The sequence below is a fragment of the Chrysochloris asiatica genome, unplaced genomic scaffold (assembly GCF_000296735.1).
Source record: "Chrysochloris asiatica unplaced genomic scaffold, ChrAsi1.0 scaffold00138, whole genome shotgun sequence".
NCBI lineage: Eukaryota > Metazoa > Chordata > Mammalia > Afrosoricida > Chrysochloridae > Chrysochloris > Chrysochloris asiatica.
Genome location: NW_006408656.1, coordinates 8,471,125 through 8,496,114, shown reverse-complemented (window position 1 = coordinate 8,496,114; position 24,990 = coordinate 8,471,125). Strand labels below are relative to the sequence as shown.

The following is a 24,990-nucleotide window of genomic DNA, read 5'->3' as shown; positions in this document are numbered from 1 at the left end:
GTTGTTGTTAAGTGCCATGGAGTTGGTTCTGACTCATAGCAACCCAGTATAAGGTTTCTGAGGATTGACTGATGAGTTTGAACTGCTGCCCTTGTGTTTACACCAAAGTGTTCTGTGCTTATCCTACAGCATCACATCAGGACTCCCCACTACAGCATAGACCACAAAACCAGTCATGGATAATCAATCAGGGCTCTAGATCCAAAATGCTCATTTTTGCAAGGAGAGTTCATTATTTTCACTAAGTAATGAACCCATAAAAGCACTGGTCTCTTCTGCCTCAAACAATTCTAGATATTCAATCAACTTGCCATGGATTCCTGCCAGAAACTGTACTAATATATGTATTTCCTTAACTGATGGATGGATAGTTTTAGTAAGGAAGTTAGAGAATCCAGCCATCCAGGCAGGAGAAAGAAACAATGAAAATGAGAGAAATACTGTCAAAAAGCAAAGAGAACTTTATTAGGGACTCAATGAAAGGCATGACTAAGGAACAAAAACACTTGAAGCTCTTATGATGTGACGCCACACATCAAGGCAGGCTTTTTTGCTCTTGTTACTCCTGCTTTATCCAGCTCTACCACTTTCTGGCTGTGGTAATTTGGGCAAGGGCTTAAACCTTTCTTTGCCTCAACTTCCTCATTAATAACACAACCTTCATAGGGTTATTATTAGAATTCAATGAAATAATGCATGAACATGAATGAGTACCAGAACAAGGCCTGGCACCTAGTAACTTCACAATAAACATTAGCTCCACATAGTTACACTTCCTAGAGTCTCCCACTCTAGCTAAACTGCACATCTTCATCCCAGATTCCAAGTTCTTGCTCATGATGCTCCTTCTGCCTGGAATGCTTTTTCCTGTCTCCTCCACCTCCACATCCTTCAACATCCTATTCTCCACAAGGCCTTCTCTGTACTAATATGGCATTTACTGCTTGTTCTACTCAGTAACAATGTTGCTTTGTTAGTTAACCTTTTTTTTTTTTTTTTTATGTCTACTCCTCCAGGGAAGTTTTTCAGGGCTTATGTGGTGCTATGGAATAATGCACTGCAAGGTTAGTTTGAACCACAAAGTTGGTGGTTCAAATTTACCAGCCATTCCTTGGAAATCCTATACAGGGTCTCTATGAGTTGGAACAACAAGGATAATACAGAACTATGCTGTGGATGTTCAGTAAATCCTGCTTTAAGAAGGGGAAAAAAAAAAGCTAGGTTCTGGGTGATGAAAATTTGGGTCACCTGAATCTCAGAGCCTCACTATTGCTGTCAAATCGATTCTAACGTATAGTAACCCTATGTGACTGAGTAGAAGTGCCCCATACGATTTCCAAGGCTATAAATCTTTATGGAAGCATCTTTCTCCCATGCTGTGACTGGCAGGTTTGAGAGCAGTGGTTCTCAACTCTAGTTTCCCAGTATGCTGAGAGATGTCACCAAGGTTATCACAAAATTCTCAAAGTAAAATTATTTTTAATTCTACTTTAGTACTAAAAGTATTTAAAATCTGTCTGTCTCATAGAATTATCTGAAACAAAGAGTGACAACCCCCCCAAATTTGGGAACTATTGATAAATGCTTTTAGTGGAATGTTGAAGAGAGGTACAAACAGACGGCAGAGGTGCAGTAAAAACACTGAGAAATGGACACACTATAGTAAATATTTAGTGTCTATTCCACGTGGGGTACATACTCTGATCTTGTCAATAGTCCGGTCAGGGAAGTATTACTATCCCCAGGTCTGTCTGACTTCCAAGGAGCCTTGGTGGTACTAATGGTTAAGCACTCAGCTGCTGATTGGTTGGCAGTTTGAACACACCCAGAGGCTCTTGTGTAGAAACACCTGGACATCTGCTTCCATTAAAATTACACTCAAAAACCTCGCCTTGATAGCTTGATAATCAGAACTCGACTAGAGGAAGATAAAAAAGAAAACAATTTTGATAAAGAAAATGGGGGTAAATTCCTACAATTGAATGAACTTGACCTATATTCATGGAGGTTGTTGTTAAGTACTGTGGAGTTGGTTCCGACTCATAGTGACCCTGCACAGGGTTTCCGAGGCTATACAACTTTATGAAATCAGAAAACCTCATCTTTCTCCTGCGGAACAGCTGGAGTTTCGAACTGCTGACCTTGAGGTTCGCAACCCGATTTGTAACACTATGCTACTCATGGAGGTAGTAGCTCAAAATATCTACTGAGAGTGAAGGAGTCTTCACATTAAGTATCAATGCTATCCCCTCTGTACACAGGGTAGATAGGGATGGGAAACTTTGACATTGGCTACCTAAAATGAGGGGGCAACAAAGGCTCGAAGTGACTGGCTTACAAGGTTTCAAGAGAGAGTTTAGTTTAAGAGTGTTGTAGGGGAAGATAGAGTCCCCCTGGTATAGTTTTCATCTTGTCTACATGGGTCTGGTAAAAAGAGATAGGGGTAAGATTCTTATGATTCAATAATGAATAATTGTTATGACTAATTGCGACTGTCACAATTGTAATGGTAGAAGTTTTGTAACAAAAATGGGGGCATAGTTAATCTTACAGTCCAGAAACAGAGGACCATAGGACTATCAAGGGAGACAAGCACAAGCGGAATGCGGGACCCTATCCAAAGAAGCACCAGAGATGGAGGCAAAGATGGGGACATGGAGAAAGGGAGTAGCTGAGGACTCTAGATTCATGGAAAGAGAGGGATTGAGATCTGGTGGCCAGGAGGCCAACTTGCAGAATGTGCTCTTTAGTGGTGTTTAAAAAAAAAAAAAAGCTATAATGAATAGATAGAAATACTGTTAACTGATGGTACATGGAGGGTATTATAATCATTGTAAAGAAACAAAGTGTATGATTTGTTGAATGTAAAACTTTCAACTGATGATCTGCCCTGGAAACTTTTACTCAATTCACAGTAAAAACTGTGGGTCAGTTCTACTCTGTCACATGGGGTAGGGATTTGTTGGAATTGATTGACTAGCATGTAACAACAGTGTCTGACTCAGAAGTCATGCTCTTTCCCTAATCCTCATTGCTGATATTTTGTGGATGAGAAGAGGGCTACCTAGCCATGTGAATATATCAGCCTGCTTCATGGAGATGGTATCCTTTGTTGCTTGAGGGAAGGTCATGGATTTTTCTCTAAGGCCTCAAGGGGATAAGGATGAAGAAAGATGGAAGCAGGCTAGGCAGCAGCCAGTTGTTGTTGTTAAGTGCCATCAAGTAAATTCTAACCCATAGCAACCCTGTATAGGGTTTCCAAAGAGCCAATGGTGAGCTTGAACCACTGACCCTGCAGTTCAAATGACTTTGCAGTCTGACGCATTAGCACACAGCGCCACACCAGGAGTCCTGAGAAGCACCCTAGAAGATGTCATTTCAGAGAAACCAGAGTTCTCCTTGTCCCCAACCTACTAAGATACTAGAAATAATCACCTTTCTGATGGTTGCTGTTCTGAAGTGCTGTCAAGCTGGTCTGGACTCACTGAGGAGCAGTGAGTGGATTTGAATGGCCAACCTTGTGATTAGCAGTCCAGTGTTTAATTTATAGTGTGCTACATCAGGACTCCACCATTATGGATGTTGTTAAGTGCCATGGAGTTGGTTCTAATTCTCAGGAACTCTGTATAGGGTTTCCAAGGCTGTAAATCTTTACAGGGGCAGAAAGCTTCATCTTCCTCCTGCAGAGTGACTGGTAGATTTCAACTATTGACCTTGCGGTTAGCAGCCCAGCTCGTAATCCTCTAAGCTACCAGAGCTCCTTCTATTATGGTTAAAGGCTTTAATTCTGACAAACCACTGTTAAGATACATACATTATCTGTGAAGGAAAGTAAAAGCAAGGAGCCTCTTATTATAGGAAGAGTCATTAGTTTATCAGATTAGTCATCACCTGGGGTGATATGACAGGAAGACTTCAGGATCTGATAAAGGTTGACAAACGGAAGTTTAGAACAGTAGTAAACATTTACAGCTTTGGGGTATGTTTCTGAGACCAGGAAGGAGAATAATAGGCACTTGGAATGGGTTGAAACGATGGGTGGAAGGGTCCACTTCCAAGTTTTGCCTTTATTAAGAACTACCTGGAATTCTAAAGTATGTTTCATACACTGGTCACAAGGGTGAGGAAGATAAGGGGCAAGTTGGATGGTAAGGAAGTCTGGATTTCTACCCGTTGCAACTATAACTTCAATTTCCAGGAGCCAGAGAGCTAAACCACAGATGCAAAACTGCCATAGTTTGGGAAGTCTTTCTTAGAGAGGCTAATGGGCTCTCTGCTAGCTACTGACACCCGTACCTTAGTCCGGGAAGTTTAACCAGCTCCACCTCCCATCTCTTGCTTCTGCAGAGAGGAGGGCTTCTTTGTGCAGGTCCAGTCCACTCATCCTAGCAGCATTGGTCTTGAAAGGAACCCGGTAAGCCAAAATTCTCCTGAAGGCCACCAGAGGGCGGTGTATTAGCAGGGACCCAACCCTCTGGGAGTGCACTATACTATAGAGAAGGGTGGTCTTTTGGACCTATCAACTAGGGATCCCTCTTCCAGGTACTAGACACTCCCCTTCCAAAGCTTCCATCCTTATAGCTCAGTGGCATCCACTTCCCTGGATTCCAGGTGTCCAAAGTGTTGGAACCCAAAGGTTCCAGAAGCACCCAGGCCAGGGAAGCAGGGCTGGCAATAACTGGGTAAGTATTGGAGAGGGCATACAAGATGGAGGAAAGTAGAAAGCACAACCAAGGCCATTGAACAGAAAGGGGGTTCTGGTTGTAATACAGATATACCCACGCTTGGGTGGCCTATTTCCAACATATACAGGGTCTGAGCTTACTCTTTGTTTGCAGCTTTTCAAGACAGAAAGGTTTCAACCTTCTGTCCAGGTGTGTGGGGACTGTCAGTTATGAATTAGCCAGTAAATCCCATGGGTCACCAATTGGCTCAGTGACATCCCAGGAAAGAACATGGACCCCATCCAGACTCTACTACCAGAGAAGAATGGGATGAGGCTGATTGAGGGAGTTGTCAGAACTGCACCCTAACAATGCATATCAGTACCCACAGTGGCCTAAGCTCTTGCTGGCACCCCTACTAACAGAGAATGGCCATGTACGTGCCTTCATGCTCCCTGGACAACCCTGACTTGTCTAACTGTTTGTAAGCAACATCACTGGTGAAATGCTGATCCTCTTTTGGTGGGAGGAGGGACCCATAGCCTAAAGAATAGTATGATTCTTCAGCTCTGTTGCTGATCCTGCTGATCCGTTGGGAGGAGCCAGAAGACCTGCTGAAGGAGTGGAGAGGGTAGAAGAAATCTGGAAGTAAGTGTTCACTGGGGGTTGGTCCCCTTCTTTCCCTCCCTACCCAAATCAGGAATGGAGGTGTTCTCCAATAAGCTCCCCGAAGCCTTCCCTTTATTAGTCCATCTGTAGGAAAATGCAGATGTCAAATTGGCTGGCTCTGACTGTTATCGCTGTGCTCCAGCCCCTCACCTACCCAGGCTGGGCAAGTGGTTCATTATATTACAATTCATAAATAGAAAATTAAAATAAATTTATGGGGTGGGACTGAGGTACTATGGAAGAAAAGGCTAAATAATCCTGCTCAGGGAATGCCCACCATCAACCTCATTATCCTAGGACCTGGGGTCACCTCCTCTCAGCTCGAGGTTGCCGCTAAATCAGACAGTTTCCATACTGCCCTACTACCCTTCTTTCTATTCCTTCCTTCCATCCGATCAGCATCATCCCAGATTTCAGTCCATGCACCAGTCTTGGCTAGCGCCTCGAAGTTTCTATGATTGGAGCGCTCAGCCTAGCAGTTCCTCAGCCAAGCGATAGAGAAGCCGAGAGTACCAATGCATGCCAGTCGGCTGTACAGCTCCGCCAGGGAGAAGCGCCCCCAGTGCGTGGAGCAGGCGCAAAGGTGCAAAGGCGCGGTGTGCCCACTGGTGACTCTCCAGGACTGCGTAGCACGAAGCCAGGACGTCGTTGACCAGCAGCGTCCCGTGCGCCGTGAGTGGCGCGAACACGCCCACAGCTTCCTCCCGCGCTACCCGGGCCACGCGCGCGGGCTGAAGTGCATCCCCACCAGGCGCCAGCACCGAGTCCCCCGCCCGCAGCCGGCGTGCAAACACCGGTGCAAAGTCACCTGGCGCAGGTGCCGGCCCTCGAGCAGCAAACACTAGATGCCAGGGCGTGAGCAACAGCTTGCGTGGGGGTCGCTCAGTCTCCACAGCCACGAAGGAGGCCCGGCGCTGCAAGTCTCGGTCCAGGAACAGCAACACTGGCGTGGGCACTACCCGACCTGCCGCATCTGCGGCCAGTACCCAGTCACCGCGATGCAGCTCCCGCAACCCCTTCCGCTCGCCGCTCCGGAGGCGCACAGTGGCATTTCCCGGAAAACAGCCGCCTGCCCGGACGGCCAGTGAGTTATCTACAGGAAACAAGAAAGAAGGGTTGGATCAAAATCACTGGTTCCAGAACATTGGTACAGATTAGATTCTCAAAGATGTGGGTCAAGATCAGCACAGACCTCAGTACTGGGACAACTTGCAATTTCTCACTGATTGGGTCCCAAACAGAGGGTGTTTTACAATACAAACGCCCGCTTGGCCTCCCCTACGGTCACAATGGGACTATGCAGCCTCAGTTTCCCAGAGGGAGCCCCACTTCAGGCGGACCTCACCACCCTCCGCCTACTGTACCGGCTTTGACCGACACGTGGACGTGGTTTCGCGACTCATAGTAGACCCAGTCGAAGCCGGCTTCCACTGCCAGGCGCGCCAACAACCCGTACTTATTGCGGTCTCGGTCGGACGTAGTGATGTCCAAGGCACGGCCTTCGTAGTGCAGTGAGTCCTGTGCGTGGTGGCCGTCTTCATCCCAGCCCTCAGTCACCCGCAGGCGCACTCCTGGCCACATGTTCATCACAGCAATGGCCAGCGCGTTCACCCGTTCCTTACAACGCTGGTGAGGAATAAGAGGGTCAGTCTTCCCCTCTCCCAGTGGATGCAGGAGGTGACTGGACTCTTCTTTGTTTTCCCAGCCCCATTCCACTTCCTCCTAGTTTTCTACTGTCCTGGAAAATGAGAATCTGAATAGATGTCGTTGCCATTGTATTCTCCCTTTCCAGAGCAGAGGGTCGTTTGAGAACTGGGAGTAACCTCTAGGTTGAGACGGGACAGCTCAAACAGCTCTTTCCCCACTTTTAGTACTAACTTCCACCAGTCTGGGAGATAGGCTCAACCTGGGTCAGAGGTAAGAGGGCGGCGTGCGGGGGGGGGGAGGGGGGTCGGGGAGAAGTCAGGGAGATGTTGAACAGTCTGACTCCCCGAGAGGAGACCCTGTTTCAGTCTGGCCCTGGCCCCCGCCCCAGGCCCCAGCCACCCTCCCTCCGTCTGATTCATCTTTTGTTTCGTTGCCTTCCCTGGCACCGGGCATTGCTTCCTTCCTTCCTTCCTTCCTCCTCCTTTCGGCCCCTAGCATTAACCCCTTCATGGTCTGGGTACCCCCCACAGAGGTGCCCTAGCAGAGTCATGAGGAATCAAAGCTACTGGAAAAATGGTTGGGTGGCGGGGGCTGCACGAAGTACAATGACCATTCTCAGGGATGACTTAACCAAGCGAGAATCCCGAGTCGAGGCCGGGGACGCGTCGGGAGAAGCGGACTCAGCAGCTCCGGCCACAAAGGCGCTTTTCAGCCGCCCCAGCGCAGAGAGAGGAAAGGGCAGAAAGCCGCGCCCCTCATCCCTGCCCTGGCCCGCTATGTCCCCTCCCCCCCTGCGGCCAGCCCTTCTAGTACCAGAGAGGGCTCTGCCAACCCTGAGCGTCTCCAGCTTTTCATCTAGGTCCCAGATGCAGACCAGAAAGACGTGGGAGCAGCACCTGAGAGTAACGGAAGCTGCCCTTACACTAATCTCTGTGTGTGTGTGTGTGTGTGTAGAGGGGGTGGGAGGATGGGACCTGCAGGGTGGGAGTGGACAGGAGGAAAGGAGGCAGGGGCTGAAAGCCTGCACCGGGGGAGTGAGACCATGGTTATCTCTGCAGCTTGGGCCTGGGAGTCGGAGACCTTGGCGGGCATCACAGCCGGAGGACACTGTGGGAGGAGACTGAGAGAGGACAGCTTCCTTTTCTTCTTTCCCCTTCGACTTCTCACCTCCTCAGACTTGGCTTTCTCTTAATTGCTAGAGGGACCCTTGCCCTTGGCCAACTTTCTGAGTCTTCCACACCTCCAGAGTTGGGGGTAGGGGAAGGAAAGAACAGGAAAAGTGGTAACTCCTTCCAACATCTTGTCGTTTGGTCCCCTAAGGAGGCCCAAGGGCCTTGACCTGCGGGGGCAGCAGCCCAGTGCAGAGCCAACTCAATAGAGGCCTTTTGCAGCCAGGGTGTGGGAGATAAGCTGGACTAAGGGGGGTTCCCAGGTCTGCCAGTCTCCCTGGGCCTGTCCCTTGGTCTGCCCATCTCTGCTGCAGGTGGCAGCCAGAAGGACGGACAAGGCCAGGATGTTCCTTAGCCAAAAAAGGTAGATTGAGTGTCTCCTTGTTAATTTCTGGCTAGGAGAAGACTTCAGGGTAGGAGCAAGAAGGGATTCTTTTTCCCCTGGACAGGTTTTCCAGACAAAGTAACCTGGAAAACTGTGGCAATTAATCAGAGGAAATCCGTACCCCTCCCTCTCCCCCCCATCTCTCCCACCTCATACACAATTAGGTGGTGTAATGGAAAGTGTATAGGACTTAGAATCAGGAGTCCAGCATTTTAGTCCCAGTCACGCCACTAATTAGTGGTGAGATTTTGATTAAATCACTTTTCCTCCTGGGCCCAGCTCTGAGGTAAAATGAGGGTGGGAAGAAGTAGAGGAATGTGACCTCTAAGTTCCCTTTCAGTTCTGATACTTGTCACTGGCCAGAGGTGGTTCTCTCCCAAGTTATATTGCTCACCTCACCTTAGGTTGGCTTAGCTCAGATCTAGAGCAGATGTTCAATACATGGTAGCTGAATTTACTTGAATTTCAAGGAAAGGCCCTGAACTTGATGGGTCATAGAAGCATTTTGATTCACAGGTGGACCCATCTGTTTTTCTCATCAAGGACATTTAGACCTTAGAATCACATTGCCCTGATTCCAGGACACTTCCCCCAGCCACAGACAATTCCTGATCATCTCTTCAGGTAGATGATCTGGTGACCTGACCCCTACCCAGTCCCATTCCATCTCTTTAGTCATGGAGATTTTCCAGTGAGGTCAGGAGCCAGGCTAAGGGTAGAAATTTCTGTTTGGTGCCCAGCCAGTTCTTGGCCCCCTGGCCCCCAGCTCACCCCAGCCCTTCCTGCCTGGCTCGGTGGCTGACCCCCGGTCCACGCCTCAGCCATTTCCCGTCTCGCCTGCCGCCATCCTCCTTTCCCCGCCCTTACTGTCTCTCTCAGCTTCACTCTCACTAGTCCCTCCTCCCGCTCTCCATCCTAGCCTTTCCTTGTTGGGAATCCTTCCTGACTGCTCAGTCCAGCCAGCAGGTATTTGGGGGGGGGGGGGGGGAGTAAGGAAGAAGGAGAGTAGAGTGGTGGGTTGGCCTTTGGGACTAAGATCTGTGTAAATGACGCCCAGCTCACCCTCCCTGGCTGACACAGGATAGTGCAGAAGCTGGCAAGGTCCTGGTGCAGGTGGGGAGACTCTCCTTACCTCCGTCATCAGGCGATCAGCGCCACTGTTCTCTTCGTCTTTGAAGATGATGTCCGGGTTGTAGTTAGGCACAAGGTCCCGGAAGCGCTCTGATCCCCTTGCCACCCTTCCTTCGGCTGGCCCACTGGCACCCAGGGTCCGCTCAGGCATACTAGGCACAAACTGCTTGTAGAGAAGCGGCACTAGCTGCTTGCGCACGTATCGGCGCCTGCCCACTGGGCCCCGGCCAGGTCCGCAACTCTGCGCAGGCAGTGCCAGAAGTGCCAAGCAACACAGGGAAACCAGACTAGAGGGCAGCGCCATGGATGCAGCGGACTAGGGCCAAAGGGTAGCGGTCTTGTCCTCACAGGTTCGCCCGTCAGTTGGGCATTTCCCCAGGTTTCAGAGTGCACAGCAGACAGAGCTGCTTCTAATGCCCTAGAGCGCTTGTGGCTCTGCACACCTGGCTGCAACTAGCTCTGCCTACATGCCCCTGGAGTGTCTGGGACCTGCTACTGACTGGCCATCATAGGGAAGGGGGGTCGTGAGTATGTGCCAGCCCAGCTCGACTCTGCTGCTGGGCTCCGACGCTGCCAGGACGCCCGGCTCCGCCTCAACTGGCCCCTATCCCCGCCTCCTGCCCTTCTCCCAGGGCGGTCCCGCCCCCTCCCACTGGGGCGGGGGCTCTAGCCAGTCACTGTTGGTCCATTTCACGACTGAAATATGTCCCATTCTGGAAATCTCAGAAATCACAGTAGTTTTACTGTACTTGGATGATTAGCTATCTAAGCATCCTTCTACCTCCAAGGTTTATTGTTGCTCTTAAGTGCCATCGAGTGGGTTACAACTCATAGCGACCCCGTACAGGGTTTCCCAGGGACTAGTGGGTTTGAACTACCAATCTTGTGGTAGCAGTTCAGTACTTATCTATCCTACATCGCCACAACAGGATTCCACCTCTAATCCTAGGTTTCACCAAACCATCCTTGCAGGATACCTGAATCGGATCCTTGATCTCCCAATGGATACATACTCTGGCTACCTGCCTTCTGTTTTAGTTGCTGCCCAAGGTCAGCTAAGCCTTTGGGGCACCCAACCAAAGTTTTCCTGCTTGCTCTGCTGTGTTCCTCTCCAAATTGGCCCCATTTTCTTATCTCCAATTTCCATAGTAACCAGGACAGAAAGGAGTGAGAACCAGGGGACCATTTTCCTTAATTGCTTTATAGTCCTCAGCTGGGAGCGTCCCTTGGGCGCTTCCAAAATCAGAGAGCTTGGTAGCTATGTTCTGGTTTAGCACTTTGAACTTCTGTTGCCCCTCTTCCTCTTGTCAGACACTTACACTCAATAGCTGTCTACTTTTCAAATAACTTGACAATTTGAAGCTGCTGGAGGACTTCAGTGTATACTTAGAACCTTAAATCTTTAACGGGCTACTGACCACTACCCATCTAGTCACCCCTCTAGCCTTCTCTCACTCTGGACTCCCTAGGGCTCTGAATCCAGACACTCAGGTCTTACCTCAGAGAGTTTAAACCTACAACACTTCACCCACCAATCTATTAAATAATCACTTCCTCTAAGAAACTTTCATTTCTTAGAGAAGGGATAATAGATTTCATTGATATCCGGACACTGCCCACCTCTGTATGTCCTTGAGAACCAACTGCCATTGTGGCACCATATTAGAATGATGTCACCTTTTCTAGACTGGCAATTCTTGAGTACAAGCTTTTTTCTCATGTGTCTCCATGGTGAACAGTGTCTGCCCTACAGTAAGGTGCTCAGCGAAGTATTTTGGAAACTACACTTGTCTGAATTCCATACTCACTCTCCCTTCATCTAGTTCTATGACTAGCACTCACAGCAACCCTGTATGCATTAGAAAAAGCTGCCCCTTCCTCATGCCCCCTGCCATTTGTAATAATATTGTCATATTAACTGTACATGCAATGACTGTGAGGTAAATGGTGTCTCAAGAAGCTGTGTGCTCTAAGTCAAGTCAGGGAGGGCATGGCAGCTAGGACCAAGGGCGTGGGGTAAGGGGCCATTATCCTACTCCTGTGCCCTTCTGGGAGTCCTGGTGTGGCGTTGTGGGTTAATGCACCAGATGGCATAACTATCTGAACTTCAAGGTCGGCAGTTCAAGCTAACCAGTTGCTCCTCAGAAACCCTATACCAAGTTGCTAAGGGTAGGAACCAACTTGACAGCACATAAAATGCCCCTCTAGCCCCACCACCCAAATTATAGAATCAGTCCATGTTTCTGTATAAGAGTCAGGGGACCAGTCAGCTTTTAGCAACAGCTTAAACAAGGAGCATCACACTACCCAATTCTATGACCTAACACCAGATGCAGGTTCCCAAAGGGCACTAAGGCTGCAGGTGGAGGGGAAAGAAAAAGATGGTGGGCAGGACCCCTGTTTCTCTCAGTTGATGGGGTCAGACAAATAGACACAGAGACAGGCCCTTTTAAAAAAAACAAAAGCAAACCCTGGATCAACTTTATTGCTGATGGTTCCGGCCTCTTCCTCCCTATGTTCGCGGCCTCTCTGGTTGTCCAAAGCCCCTCCAGAAGAGCTCAGTGCTTAGACTCTGCTGGGCCAAGGCAAAGGAGACAACCTGCCTCCCAAGTCTGCCCCCAGCCAAGACCATCCCCTGTTCTACCCCTCCCTATTGCACATCAAATCATGTAAACATGACTATGGGCCAAGCCCGGAACAGCATTGAGGCAGATTGATGTGTAAACAGATTTGGGACCAGGAGCCAGAGGTAATCACCCAACCCCACCACATACTGAGGTCCACATTAAGTTTAAAAAGCAGGGGGCTTGGTCCCAAACTCTGGCTCAGATTTGCAACAGTGCAGATGGCTCAACTCCCCTCTGTCACCCACTCGCTCAGATTCCAGGTCCTGAGGTCCACCCACCCATGGAGGCTCCCCTCCAAGCCTGGGTAGTAGATGGCAGTGTCCAGTTTGCTCCCTCCCACCCCCAGCTGTAGGTCACTGGTGCTGAGTCTTCCTAGATGCCCGGGGGAAACCGGAGACAGGCAGCGGCAGTCTGTCCAGCCCTGGAGAGGAGGGACGTAGTTAAAAGTAGGGCGCAGGTCCTGTCTCTCAGGGACAAGAAACCAAGTCACAAATAGATGGATGAGGTTCATTACATGCCATTTCCCTTACTGCAACAATCTTCCCTGTTCCAGAAGGGCCCCACCTGATAACCACTTCACAAACCCGCATCCTCCACCCACTCTCACCAAAGGCCTGAATCAACTCTGCCCGCACAGCTGCGGTGAAGGTCTTCACCAGACAGAGCGTGGTAAGGCCTGCGAAGGCTGTATTGTAGAGGAATACGATGTAGAAACTGCCCAGCCAGTTGAAGCGTCCAAAGTCACCCAGCAGGTCAAAGCGAGTAAGCCCTGGAGCACAAAAGCCTGGATGAGAGGTGGGCTCCAGGCCCCTCCCCTACTCAGAGCCCAGTTTTCTGCTGCCTCCCTGTGGCCACATCTCAACACTGCAATAGAAAGGTTGGCTGCTTCTGGGCATCAGTTATCCACCTCCCAAAGCCTGAGCTGTTGCAGAAAGTGTCAGCAGCTAGGCTTGCTCCAACTTCCCTTCCAGAGTCTGGGATCTTCTCTCCCACGGGGCCCCCTCTGACTCCAGGTGTCCTGAGGAGCTCCCTGGGTCAGGAACCTACACGCTGGTTACCAAGTTTTTTAGAAGACAGCAATGATGTGGTGGCTAAGAGCTCAGACTCTAAACAAGCTGCTGTGGTTCCTATCACAACTCCACCCCTAACTATCTGAGTGGTCTGGAGCAAGTTCCTTAAACTCTCTGTGTCTCAGTTTTCTCATCGATGGAAAACATAATGGAGCTGTGATGAACCAATGAAGCAACATACATATAGCATTATATCGTGCCAGGTGGGAGGTCTAACATTTACCGAGCTCTTAATAATAATGTTGTTAGGTACTGTTGAGTCAATTCCAACTCTGCTTCCATTTAGCCATGTGGTACCTCCTCAATGCTGTAATCTTTATGAAAGCAGATTGCCTCTGGGATGGTTAAAATGGGCAATCTTTCCAGCAGGGAATCTTCTGGGACCCTTACTGCTGTCTGCCTTTGAGTCAATTCTGACTCACAGTAGAACTGGCCCATGGGGATCTTCTAGGTTGTAAATCTTTATAGAAACCAGGTATTTTTGCCTACAGAGTTGTCGATAGGTTTGAACTACTGATTTTTTAGTTAGTAGTGCTTCACCATTGTACAACTGGGGCCCTTTGTGGGGTGTTTATCACTGCTTAAAAATATTCCTACCTGCACCCAACCTAAAGGGACTAACTGGTAAACCCACAAGCCTAGTTTCCTCCTAAAACCTCATGGCATAAACATAAATGGACAAGTGGAAAGAATATAAACTTAACTAAAAAGAACTGGATTTAAATACTAAATCATTTCTAATACACAAGGGGGGCTTCAAAAAAATTCAGATCTTCAAAGTTAAAAAAACAACAAATCCATGATCTTTTAATTCCATTTTTCCATGAACTTTCTGAAGTTCCCCCATGTGAATGATGGTTTGACAAGGAGGGGTTGTTACTTGTGTAGCTCCCATACTACCTTGGGGTGAACTGGTTATACTTTTGGACTTTACCAGGCAATTCCAGATGACATCTCCAAAGAAGGTGGGAGCAGGGCTGATCATAGTATTTAATGTTCCAGTCTGTGACAAAAACACCGGTTCTAGCCCAACTTTGCCTCAAACCAGCTGTATAACTCTGGATCAATCAATATTAGCTCCTGTTTCTCATCTTTAAAAGGACAACGTTTGAAGATCTGGAGAAGAGTGGTGCTTCTTTCTCACCGAAAAATCATGGAAATAAACAGGGGAGGTAATGGGATATAGCAAATGGAAAAAGTAAGGGCTTTGAATCAACACTACTTCGAAGCTCAGCATAGGCACTTACAGAGCCTCAGTTCCCCATCTGTATAATGAGGATAATACCTCCTCATGGGTTTGTTGTGGGAATTGAAGAGACAACAAGTACATAAAGTACCTGCCTGGTACCAGTAGGCTCTCAAAGAAACCAATTCCTTTGCTACTTACCCAGGGTTCGAGAGAAAACAGGAAGTGCTGAGCTTAGGACCAGGAGGCAGACACAGTTTCCAATGATCTGGGTGGGAGTAGGGAAAGGGGAAGGTGAGGGGAGGGTAGCAGAACTGGCAGCACATAGTGCCCACCATTCCCTATTCCCTCACAGCTACCTGCGTCATGGCCGTGTCACGCCATCTGGGCCGAAGGCCCCGGAAGAGTGGAGAGCTGTAGAAGCCCACGACTGAGGACACCATCAGATAACTGCCATTGAGTTAGGGAAGAACTGGCCAGCTCCCAAGGAATTATACCTCATCTCAAAAGGAACAGCTCTCACTCCCCCAGCCCTTCTTTAAAAATCAAGTCTTTCTTTCAGAATCCAACGTTGGTAAAGGCTTGCCTCCTTCCCCACCAATCCCACCACAGTTCTGCTGAGAGTCCCAAAGGAGACAGGTTTGGAGAACAGAGGCTATGATAGGTTTCCAGAAGGATACAAGATGAGTATGACCTGAATGACAGCACCGAAGGAGCCCAGCTTGGAGAAGGAGACCTGGCCCAGAGAGGGATCCTGAAAGATGGAGCCATGTCATTGTAGGGTTTTCCACCATCAGCACCACCTAGTACCCAGTCTTCTATCTGGTTTCAGTTTATGTCCCCTTGTCCCAGCCTTTTTAAGCCCTCCCCAAAACATGTATCCATTAGCCCAAACCCAGGAGAAATGTCATAGTGGGAGGGCCGCCTGTACCTGCATGCCCCGGGGCATGGCAGCCTCATCGATGAGCAGCTCCAGGATGTGGATGGCCACAATGAGCACAGACAGGCCCTGTGTGAGTCAAGGTCACTGAATACCAGCCCATAGAGGTACTACCCAGTCAAATGTGAAAAACAGGGGCTCTGGCTAAATATTCGGTTTCCAAGACTAGCTCTGCTTCCATTTAGCCTTGTGGTACACCTCCTCAATATTGTCTGTTGCTAGCAATAGATCATATTGGAGGGTATTATAAGATGCGCCTCTCCAGGTGAAAGGATTGCAGACAGACAGTCCATGGGAATCAAGAGAAAACGGAACCTCTTCTTTCAGACTTACAAGACCTATATGGGAGTCTAGGACATGGAAAGCGGGGATGGGCTGCATTTCAATCTCATTTTCACCTCAAGGCAAACCAGTGCATCTGTGGGTCTAACCTGTGTCATCTGCAAAACGAGGACATTTATACTCAACACAGGGCAGAACACAAAACACACTCAGTGAATGGCAACTACTATTGATGATAGTCAAGTCTCTGCATCTCCTCCCTCCTCCCTGAGTAGGTTCAAAGTTCAAGGGATTATCCCCCCACACACACACACCAAGGCTGGTGTACCCACCGTCAGCACCAGCAAACACAGCATGGCCAAGGGATAACCCAGGTTCCGCTGCCAGGCTGAAGCTTTCTGGCGCTTCTCTGTGCAGGGAGATGAGGCAGCCTGTTAGCAAGGGTAGCTGGACAGAGGGGCTGTCCTCCTTGGAGAAACCCTACCAACCTACATACCCAGCAAGACCCTCTGTGTCTGCAGAGCCAGGACCTGTCTATGCAACAGCTCCATGTCCAAAGGCAGCCAGCAGGAGGTGGGGTCTGGGAGAAAAGAACACGATGTTATCCCCTCTTCCTTCAGTCTTTCAGCTTCTCAACCCCAGCTAAGGAGAACTACTACTCACTGCAGATCCTGCGGGTGAGAGCTGCCTCTTCAAATGCTGAGCAGTACAACTGCTCCTCCAGGTCTTCCAAAAGCTTGGGACAGGGACAAGGGTGAAACTGTCAGAGGCTTCCTCATCCTAAGAGCCCCAGGAGAACCTGGTTCATCCCAGGGTTCCATAGTCCCAGTCTTTCCCTTAGCCCTCATCTACCACCCTGTGGCCAGCTTCTTTATCCAATCCTTCTCAATTGCCTTGTGTCTGGTGACAACCTTCAGATGATGTGGGTGAAGGATACAGAAGCCAACAAAGGCTCTGGCCCTCTGCAAGCTGTGTACTACACAACCCTAGGAGGCAGAGTTCACAAAATAGATATCATAGATTTGTACATCATTATTCTACTTTTCCAATCAATAGAAATAAAGTACCTTAAGGAAAGGACACCCCTCTCTAACTCACACAAAGGTGGAAGATGGTGAGCAGTGGTCCTGCTCTGGAGCCTGCAGAATTATCTCCTCCATAGTCACACTTGGAATTCCTTTAATGTTTAAAATGTAACCTTTTTAGTAGAGGCCACACATGGGCTTACACGTGCGCAAGGGTTTTTGGCGAACATAGGCCCCAGTGCCTGATTGGGAAAGTCTGGCTCCCAAAGCATAATACACAACCTGCTTCATGGTTTGGCTCTAGCTTCGCAGGATACTTGCCCGGCAGGATCAATGGGTGAGGAGCACTACGTACCCGGGGCTTGACCAGCAGCTGCCCAGTAACTGAGAACATGCGGGCGAGACCGAGTGGAGTACACACTGTGGAGACAGGAGCCAGTCACCCACCAGACCCTTGTCTCCACCACTTCCCTTCCCCAACCCTCTGGTTCCCTTGCCTTCCACACTGGTCCCTGAACACTCACCCAGGAGCAGCAGGACTCCAAGGAAGGAGATGCAGGAGTAGAGGTAGGGGAGATAGTACTCCCATAAGTCTGCAGGTGAAGAAAGAAGAGGCAAGCCAGCTTGTCTCTCTCCTCCTGCTTACTAGGGGCTGATAGGTCTCAGAGTTGAGGCCTACCACACAATTCAAAACTTATAGGGATTGGCAAGTACTGTCAATCAGGAAAGATGACCTAGTGTTAGTAGAAGATGGAATGGTGGGGACGACAGCAAACTGGAGATACTATACCCTATTTGGCTCCAGTCACCAGAGGCTAGTGTGGCCAGATCCTCTTCCTTGTCAAGCAAAACCAGAAATTTGATAACATGAAATGTCTCAAATTTAAAATTTACCAACTGATTCATATATATATATATATTCCTGGTGTGGCACTGTAGGACAAACACTGGACTATAAGGTCAATTTGATCTGCAAGGAAGGTTGGTGGTTCAAGCTCACTAGCCAGTCCTCAGAAACCCTATACAGGGTTACTATGAGTCAGAACCTGCTTGATGGTATTTAAACATTGCATAAGCCCAGGGAAACTTTTCTGCAGGTTGGATTTGGCTCAAATTCTATCAGCTTAAACTTCAGTCTAAGGAACGCCAACCTTTTTGACCTTCAAGGAAATACAGTCAATTATCCTGGGAGGCAGGGAGGAATCTGAGCCTCTCACCATAGAGTGACTCCCTGCTGGCCTTATTGTCCACAATGGCTGATGCCACCCACACCATGCCCAGCACCAGCAGAGTGAGGAGCACCAACATCACCACCGTCTCATAGACCCGGCCCAGTACACCCTACAGGAGAAGACAAAACATGAGGGGGGGTGGAGAGATCCCTCTGTCCGCCCCCCCGGGTAATTCCACGTACTCTTCACTTGATATCCCCCTCCCTAGACTCATTATCCATCCTTGTCTTCCCTGGGAGGCTGACCTCTGAAGTTTGCATCACCCAAGTTCTTTGCCCTCAAATTCAGTTTGGCCAATGGGAAGCCTCAACAGGAATGGAAGGTGAGAACAGAAAGGACTATTGTTCCTGTATTTTCTCCCCCTTTGACAACAGGGTTTTGGCAGTGACTGAATCCCTCTGAGAAGCTTCTCCATTGGGTGACTCTGTCTCCCCAGCTTTAACTATCAGTGGGTTTCAGAAACTATTTGTGTCTTCAGGTCTAGGGGTGATTATCATAGTGCCTCAAACTTGTTCCCTTAACTCAGTTTTATAAGACTTGTATTTATTTATTAAATAAAGACACTATGTATAGTGTCTTTACTAAAGATTTCTTCAGTTAAAAAAAAGATGAGAGACAAAAAAGAAGAAATCTCTTCAGTTGAACTATTTGAGTGGAATTTGTTTCCTGCCTGAACTGTGACTAAGATAGCTTCTACTCACCTTTCTGGAGCCAGCAAAGCCCTCAGACTCTGTGAAGAAGTATGCAAATGGCATGAGGAAGATGAGGGACAGGTTGGAGAAGAGAAAAACAAGGTTCCAGAGGCCTAGAGCATACAGAGAGGTATGGTAAGCAGAGCAGATAGGGCCCAACCCCAGGCAACTGACGATGTGGTGGGGGAGATAACAGGGGCCAGGGTCATATATGACTAGATAGGCCCAGGCTGCCCAGGTCTGCCTAATCCAATCTGCTCCCTCTCCCCACCCCAAGCTGCAACCAGGAGCCACGCACCATGGATGAGGGAGCCATTGAGCCACTGGATGTAGTAGTTCCGAGGCAGAGATAGTAGTACCTCGTTGCTAAGGATGGAGAAGGGCAGGAGCAGGACAGCACCCAGGGCCACTGCCAGGGTAAAGGTGCACAACTCGAGCCTGGGCAGAGAAGGGAACAGTGAGTGCTCTGGCTTAGCTCACACCCTCTGTACCCTGTGCCATGCAACTCAAGTCATCCCCAAGGATACCTGTGTGCTACTGCAGTAACAGACCTAGGAAGGAGCTGTCTGGTTGGGGGCTATGCCCACTGCCCCCACCCCAACCCTGCCCTTTACCTCTAGTGAAGCCTTGGCACATAGGATGGGTAAAACCTCTGACATTCAGGGAACTTGGGCACCTGCCAAGTTATTCGCCTAGGTTGTCCCCAGAAATATAGTCCTACTGTACATGCCTGTAGGGTGTGCCAGGCATGATGCCAAATCTGAGTGACTTGGCTATCTTCCCTGCTTAGGGACATGGATTTCTGAGCTTGCCTCCTTCAGTTGAATCAGACCAGGCCATCCTATATGGCCATGATTACAGGAAAGTACTAGACTGAGAGGTGAGAGGAAGCTGAAACTTAGCTTCTTGGCCAAGGTCTTTGCCTTGGGTTGCATCAGCTGACAAGAAAGTATGCTTTGATCCCATTGGTCCACAGAGGGGAAGGAAGGGGTTTTCTTCTAATCTGTATGTGTTTCTAATCTCTGTATGTGCTGGTCAACAATGGCAGTTGAGAGGGAAAGCCTTCCTCTCATAACCAAGCATGCTCCTCCATTGGGGCGGTTTCCACCTTCTCCATCCACTGCACCCCATCAGTCTGCATTCCCACTCCACTCACTCCCCACTGGCTGCTGAGAGGTGAAGCCAAGTTGGAGCCATTTCTGGTGACTCAGACCCCAGCTGACATTTCCTGCCTATGAAGCTCCCAGCTAAACCAGGGAGACAGGAACAGCAGCTTTTCCAAGCATCCCAAGGGTGGAGTAAAGCCGGAAGAAGCAAGACATACAGCGGAAGCTTCTGCTTCTGTGGCATCCTTTCCCTTCCCTCCCCTCAGCTGGAGAGGCCTCCCTAGACCCTAGTTCCTCAGGCCAGTGATCCCCACATGCTGAGGCGGTGACACTTACACAATCTTGTTGACTGTAGCATCTTCATCATCCACTATAAAGGGGACAGAGGCACAAGAAAGAAGGAGACATCAGTGGGCAGTTCAGAGAGTTATTTGTGCTGCTGTGTGCACCCCTGCTCCCTCACCACCCCGGAAAGAAGGACCTGGGTTCACAGAGGCAAGGTTGGACAAGAGGCTTTGTTATACTGTGGGCCCCACAACCTCTTCTCTGGCCAAGGTGGCAGATTAAAGATCATTGGTTTCAGCTGAAGAGAGCCTGGCCCCAGAAATTCTCTCCCTTCCACTTAATCTCTCCTGTTGCAGGTTCCTCTTTATATGCTCAAAATACAAGAATCAATTGGTCTGTGAGGTTGGTTATATGAGTAGCTGGGTGCAGGGAAGAGAAATGATGGGAGCGGGAAGAAGGGAAGGGAAATTCACAAAGTCCTCAGGGAAGTTACACTGAGGGGTAGCTGCCTTCTTGCATGGAGGTTCAAGAAGCCATCCTAAGAGGAGGAAAGGCTGGTGCCAAGACAGGACATCTGGTACTGGGGCCAGGACAAGATGATCTGGACAGGCTTGGGCTTGCGCCCCCTCCCCCCCACAACTCTACAATGCTTACAAAAGGAAAGCTCCAAAGTGAGCACACTTAGACTCTCTATAAAGAGAAAAGTCATCATCACTAGGGCCTGGGGCCACAATAGTCAGGGAGGTCTCTGGTCCTGAAAGTAGTAGGAGAAGAGATGACAGATGACATAGAACTTATAGGCATGATGGCAGTCACCCTGCAGTTGCCCACTTCAGGTTCATAAGGGCTTTTACATTAACCAGATCATTTGGTCCACACCAATGGATGGGCAGGAGAGACTATGTTATATTCCTTTTGTAGAGGTTGAAGCTGAGAATCAGAAAAGTTACATAACTTGCTTCAGTGACTTTATTAGTCACATACCGACACTTCCACCTAGACTTTCCTGCCTGTGGGGAAAGGGAGGCTGAAGAAGCAAAGGCTCCAGCCCAGCCCAGCCCAGCGCAGCCATCTCTCCTTTCCCAATGCCACACAGGCTCATTCTCCTGAGGCTGGCCCATGGTAACCAGAATGATGGTGGAAGGCAAGCAGAAGGCAGGGAAGTTACAAGTACCTGTTGTGAACTCAGTAGGCTTCTTGAAGTGAGTCAGGGCGATGTGGCAGAGGATGTAGAGTGTCGCAAACAGAAGAGTTGAGATCTGTGGTAGAGTGTGGACTGGGATGAGAAGACTAATTCCCAGCACAATCCATAGTCCTAAGGGCAGCACTGCTTTTCCATGGGGTCACTGGCCCAAACAAGGCTCCAGGCGTTCCATCTTTGTTCCCAGTACTTCTAGTTAGGACTCCAAGAAGGACAAAACTAGGGCTGTCCATGCACCTGGGGAAACTACATCATGCCCAGCCCTACAAGGGTTTTTCTGGGAGAAAATCACTTTACCCAGAGAAAAAGATCCACATGCACATATTCTTGAAACAGGTCAGAGAACCATAGGGAATTTAGTCTGAGCACATCACTAGAAAGAGCAGCAGATTTGAAGGAAGGAAGGAAATGTCTACATTGTCCTGACACTTCTCCCACCTCCCCCTACCACCACCTTGACCCACACTCCAGAAGAAGAACAGCAGGAATTGAATCTTCATGTTCCTAGACCAAGTCAGAACTTCTACTCTATATTTATTTGGGGACTCTGAAAGATCAGGTCTTCTCTGGATCAAGACAGAACTTCATTTAAGCCTCTGCCCCTAAAAGGAAGCTTTCATTGGAGGCCAACACCTACAAAGTTTCTAGAGTTGACATCAGTCTTCTTAAAGGCAGTCAGGCCCAGACCCTACCTCAGATGGCTTCAATTCCAGGGTCAAGCCTCTCAGGAACTGTCCCATCCCTAAATGACTGGACCTCCAATAGAGTTAAGGCAGAACTTGGCCAGTCTAATTGGAATATGCTTCATCCCTATCCTACCCCAAGGAAGCTTCTATTGCCCACTGGTCTGCTTGGTTCCACAATCATAGCCAGAATCTCAAGAAGACATTCTATTGTGTCTGAGATCAGCCAAGAAGGTAGGATCAGTCTCATGGGTCTTTCCAAGAGGGAATCTGAATGTAGCTATCTATACAGCAAAGAAAGAAGCCAGGAGAGTCATAGGTCTGGGACAAAGGTGTAGCTTTTGACAACAGGAAAGCAGAGTAGAAGAAGTCACTTGGATTATAGCTATCAGAGTTTTACAGCCCAGTGTTCTGCCCTGGTCTTGCGTAATAGCCAGGAAGGTGGGAGGGCTCAAAAGGTCAGGCTGGAGTTCCACGCAGTTCCAACATTTCCAAAGGAAGCGTGGCTGTTCTCTAGAGCAACGGATAGGAGCCAGATGGGGAAGGCACCAGAGACCTCCAGGTTGCCCTTGGAACAGCACTGATGTCTTCCATTAACAGGACTAAAGGATGGAGGAGACACCCAGGAGGCAGTTTCTCTGTCCAAGGCCTCATCCCTCCCTTTCCCTAGGAATGTGGGCCCTGGGCCCTACAATGTCTCAAGGCCTAGGCGTGCCTGCACAACACTGCCAACCCTACCATGTGGGACCATCTTCCAAGAACACACAAGGAAGTCTTCCTGAATATAGGCCTCAACTGAAGTCCCATACAGGGCCTGATACATTCCTTACTTTCAAGTCCTCACAGACAAGGGCAGATCTAGCAACGTACTGGGGACTCACTTTATCCACTCTTCCAATCTGAGGCTGCCCAGGGCAGACTAGACCCCAGTCTGAGAAAAAAAAGGCGTCTCACCCCATCAGTGGTCCACTTCACTAACACTTCTACTGTTCAAACCTGTTCTTTTTCTTTTTTTCTATTTAATATTTTTGGGGGAGGGAGGGAGATGGAGCTGTGGGTGGCCTACCCTAGAAAACTCTGAAAAGGGAACAGAGGAGAAAGGAGATGAGAATTCAAAGCAGGAAGATGTGAGTCCCTAAGCTCAGCTGAATGTTCAGGGTTCAGAGTGAAGAGTCCATTGCTGTGTGGTAGGTTCAGCTTCTACTTTAGGTCACAGTGAGGGAATAAGAAACAGAAGACCCTTTAGAGAACTAGCAGGGGATGGGAACCACTCACAGGGGAAAATCCTTGGCTGGCAAGCAGGGAAACCAGCTTCACAAGGGTTTCTAGCGAACAGCAGTAAGGGAGGGGAGACCTGAGTTGTTCCCCATATCTACATATTAGAATCCACCCCCAAGAAGAGTCCTTTCTTTCAAAGTGGGAGACTGACCAAGTCCCAGCTCCTCCCACTGCCACCCCTACAACTCCTAAGTCTTTCCTGGAATCCAGATGAGTGTGACCGTGTCTCCCATTTATCACACACCAGTTAAGTTTGCTCTTAACTAAATTTCAGTTTAATGTAAAACCTGCCCCCAACTAAATCCATTTCTACCAGACCCTCAGACTCCTGCGGATTCGCCAGACTATCAAGTGCAGATTTGTTGTTGTTGTTGTTAAGTGCCGTCGAGTCGGTTCCGACCCATAGCGACGCTGTACAGGGTTTCCGATAACCGGGTTCAAATACTCGAAGACCCGCGCCCACGAACACCAAGAGGTGGGGATAGTGGGAGGGGGAGGGGCGCGCAGAGAGGAACGGAAACCGACGGGCTTTGTCTGCCGCGCAGGGACCCAGTTGATGCGATCTAGGACTCCCCAGCTGAGGCACCGACCGACACTTCAGCTCTGCTGGGAACCTAGTCATTCGCCCTGGGTCCAAGAGGTCTGATGGCCCTCTGAGTCCAGGTGGTCGCACTTCAACCCGAACTTCTTACTCTCCCCAAACACCGTGTTTCTCTCCACCGCGGTCCTAACCCTTCCTACCCGGGGCCCCCACTCACAATACACTCGCGGACTCGTTCGTGAAATAGTTGCTCTCGTACGGATAGCACCTCGTAGTCAGCTGCTTCCATACTCTGCTCAGCATGACTGGGGTAGGGGTCTCTCCGGGCCCGGGGAGGACAAGCGGGGATGAAGCCACCGCCGCCAAGCACCCGGACCCAGCCAAGGAGCTTCTTTACTCTCAACCTGCGACGGAAACTCCGGGTAATCTGGGTCTCAGATTCAGCCGTCGGGACGCCCCGCCCTTAAAGGGGCAGGTTCCACCGCGCCTCGCTTTAAAGGGCTGAGGCCCTCCTCTGCTTCCTTCCCTTTAAGGTCGGGCCGCGGTCACTTTCCAACGTAAACACCCGCCTCCAACCTAGCTACTAGGAAGCGCCCGCCCTTGTTCTAGTTTTTAAGAGACCTAATGACGACACAACGGATGGGCAGGTTCCTTCCAGCCAGCAGAATTCATTGGCTCCTAGAAAGCGACCGCTCATAGCTGGAGGAGCGCTGATAGGTTTTTCCCGTGGAAGGAGGCGGGCTCTTTTGGACCTACGGGTGCTCCTTCTAAAACTAAGCAACCGTCTCACTCACCTGTGACGGTTAAGAATTTTAGAAGCTGTTAAGATTTTTGTTTGTAGGTGGTTAAATGAGCCCTTTGGCTCAGGCCAGCCAGGTAAGATGTGATTGTACCAGGTAGGTTCAGAAAGGTACTACTGTCCAGTAACCCAAGGCCAATAGCAGCAGCATGTGCTTAAAGTGTTTTTGTTGAGGTGCCGGCGGCGGGGAGGGCACCCCTTGCCAGGAGTACTTACTCTATTTAGTCATTTCTGAGGAAGGCCTAATGTGTGCTACAGAAAACTGGATAGAGAATTACAGAAATATCTTTCTGATTCTCTGTGTGAGGAAGTGCTCACATTGTGTATTATGCTTGTCTGTGGCCATGTCAAGCATTAATTGACCACTTACTTGCTACG

At 49.3% G+C, this 24,990-nt stretch overlaps 2 protein-coding genes across 3 annotated transcripts; both read right to left on the bottom strand.

Annotated features, from left to right (window-relative positions):
- Positions 1–5,800: 5,800 nt before the first annotated feature.
- On the bottom strand, positions 5,801–10,229 carry DHH (desert hedgehog). The gene is made up of 3 exons (XM_006870088.1): positions 9,667–10,229; positions 6,698–6,959; positions 5,801–6,426 (listed from the first exon to the last, which is right to left on the bottom strand). The coding sequence occupies exons 1-3, from the start codon at positions 9,967–9,969 to the stop codon at positions 5,801–5,803; spliced, it is 1,191 nt and encodes a 396-aa protein (XP_006870150.1). The 5' UTR covers positions 9,970–10,229.
- Positions 10,230–12,117: 1,888 nt separating this feature from the next.
- Positions 12,118–24,447, bottom strand: LMBR1L (limb development membrane protein 1-like). 2 transcript variants are annotated; one of them, XM_006870086.1, is made up of 17 exons: positions 24,031–24,447; positions 21,285–21,369; positions 20,162–20,195; positions 19,018–19,157; positions 18,729–18,832; positions 18,013–18,136; positions 17,320–17,388; positions 17,151–17,215; positions 16,434–16,506; positions 16,267–16,350; positions 16,103–16,179; positions 15,480–15,557; positions 15,229–15,302; positions 14,908–14,998; positions 14,750–14,816; positions 12,900–13,061; positions 12,118–12,713 (listed from the first exon to the last, which is right to left on the bottom strand). In XM_006870086.1, the coding sequence occupies exons 1-17, from the start codon at positions 24,100–24,102 to the stop codon at positions 12,646–12,648; spliced, it is 1,467 nt and encodes a 488-aa protein (XP_006870148.1). In that variant the 5' UTR covers positions 24,103–24,447; the 3' UTR covers positions 12,118–12,645. The 2 variants fall into 2 exon arrangements, with proteins under 2 accessions (XP_006870148.1, XP_006870149.1); XM_006870087.1 differs by having other exon boundaries at positions 12,135–12,713; positions 15,229–15,242; positions 24,031–24,400.
- Positions 24,448–24,990: the final 543 nt, after the last annotated feature.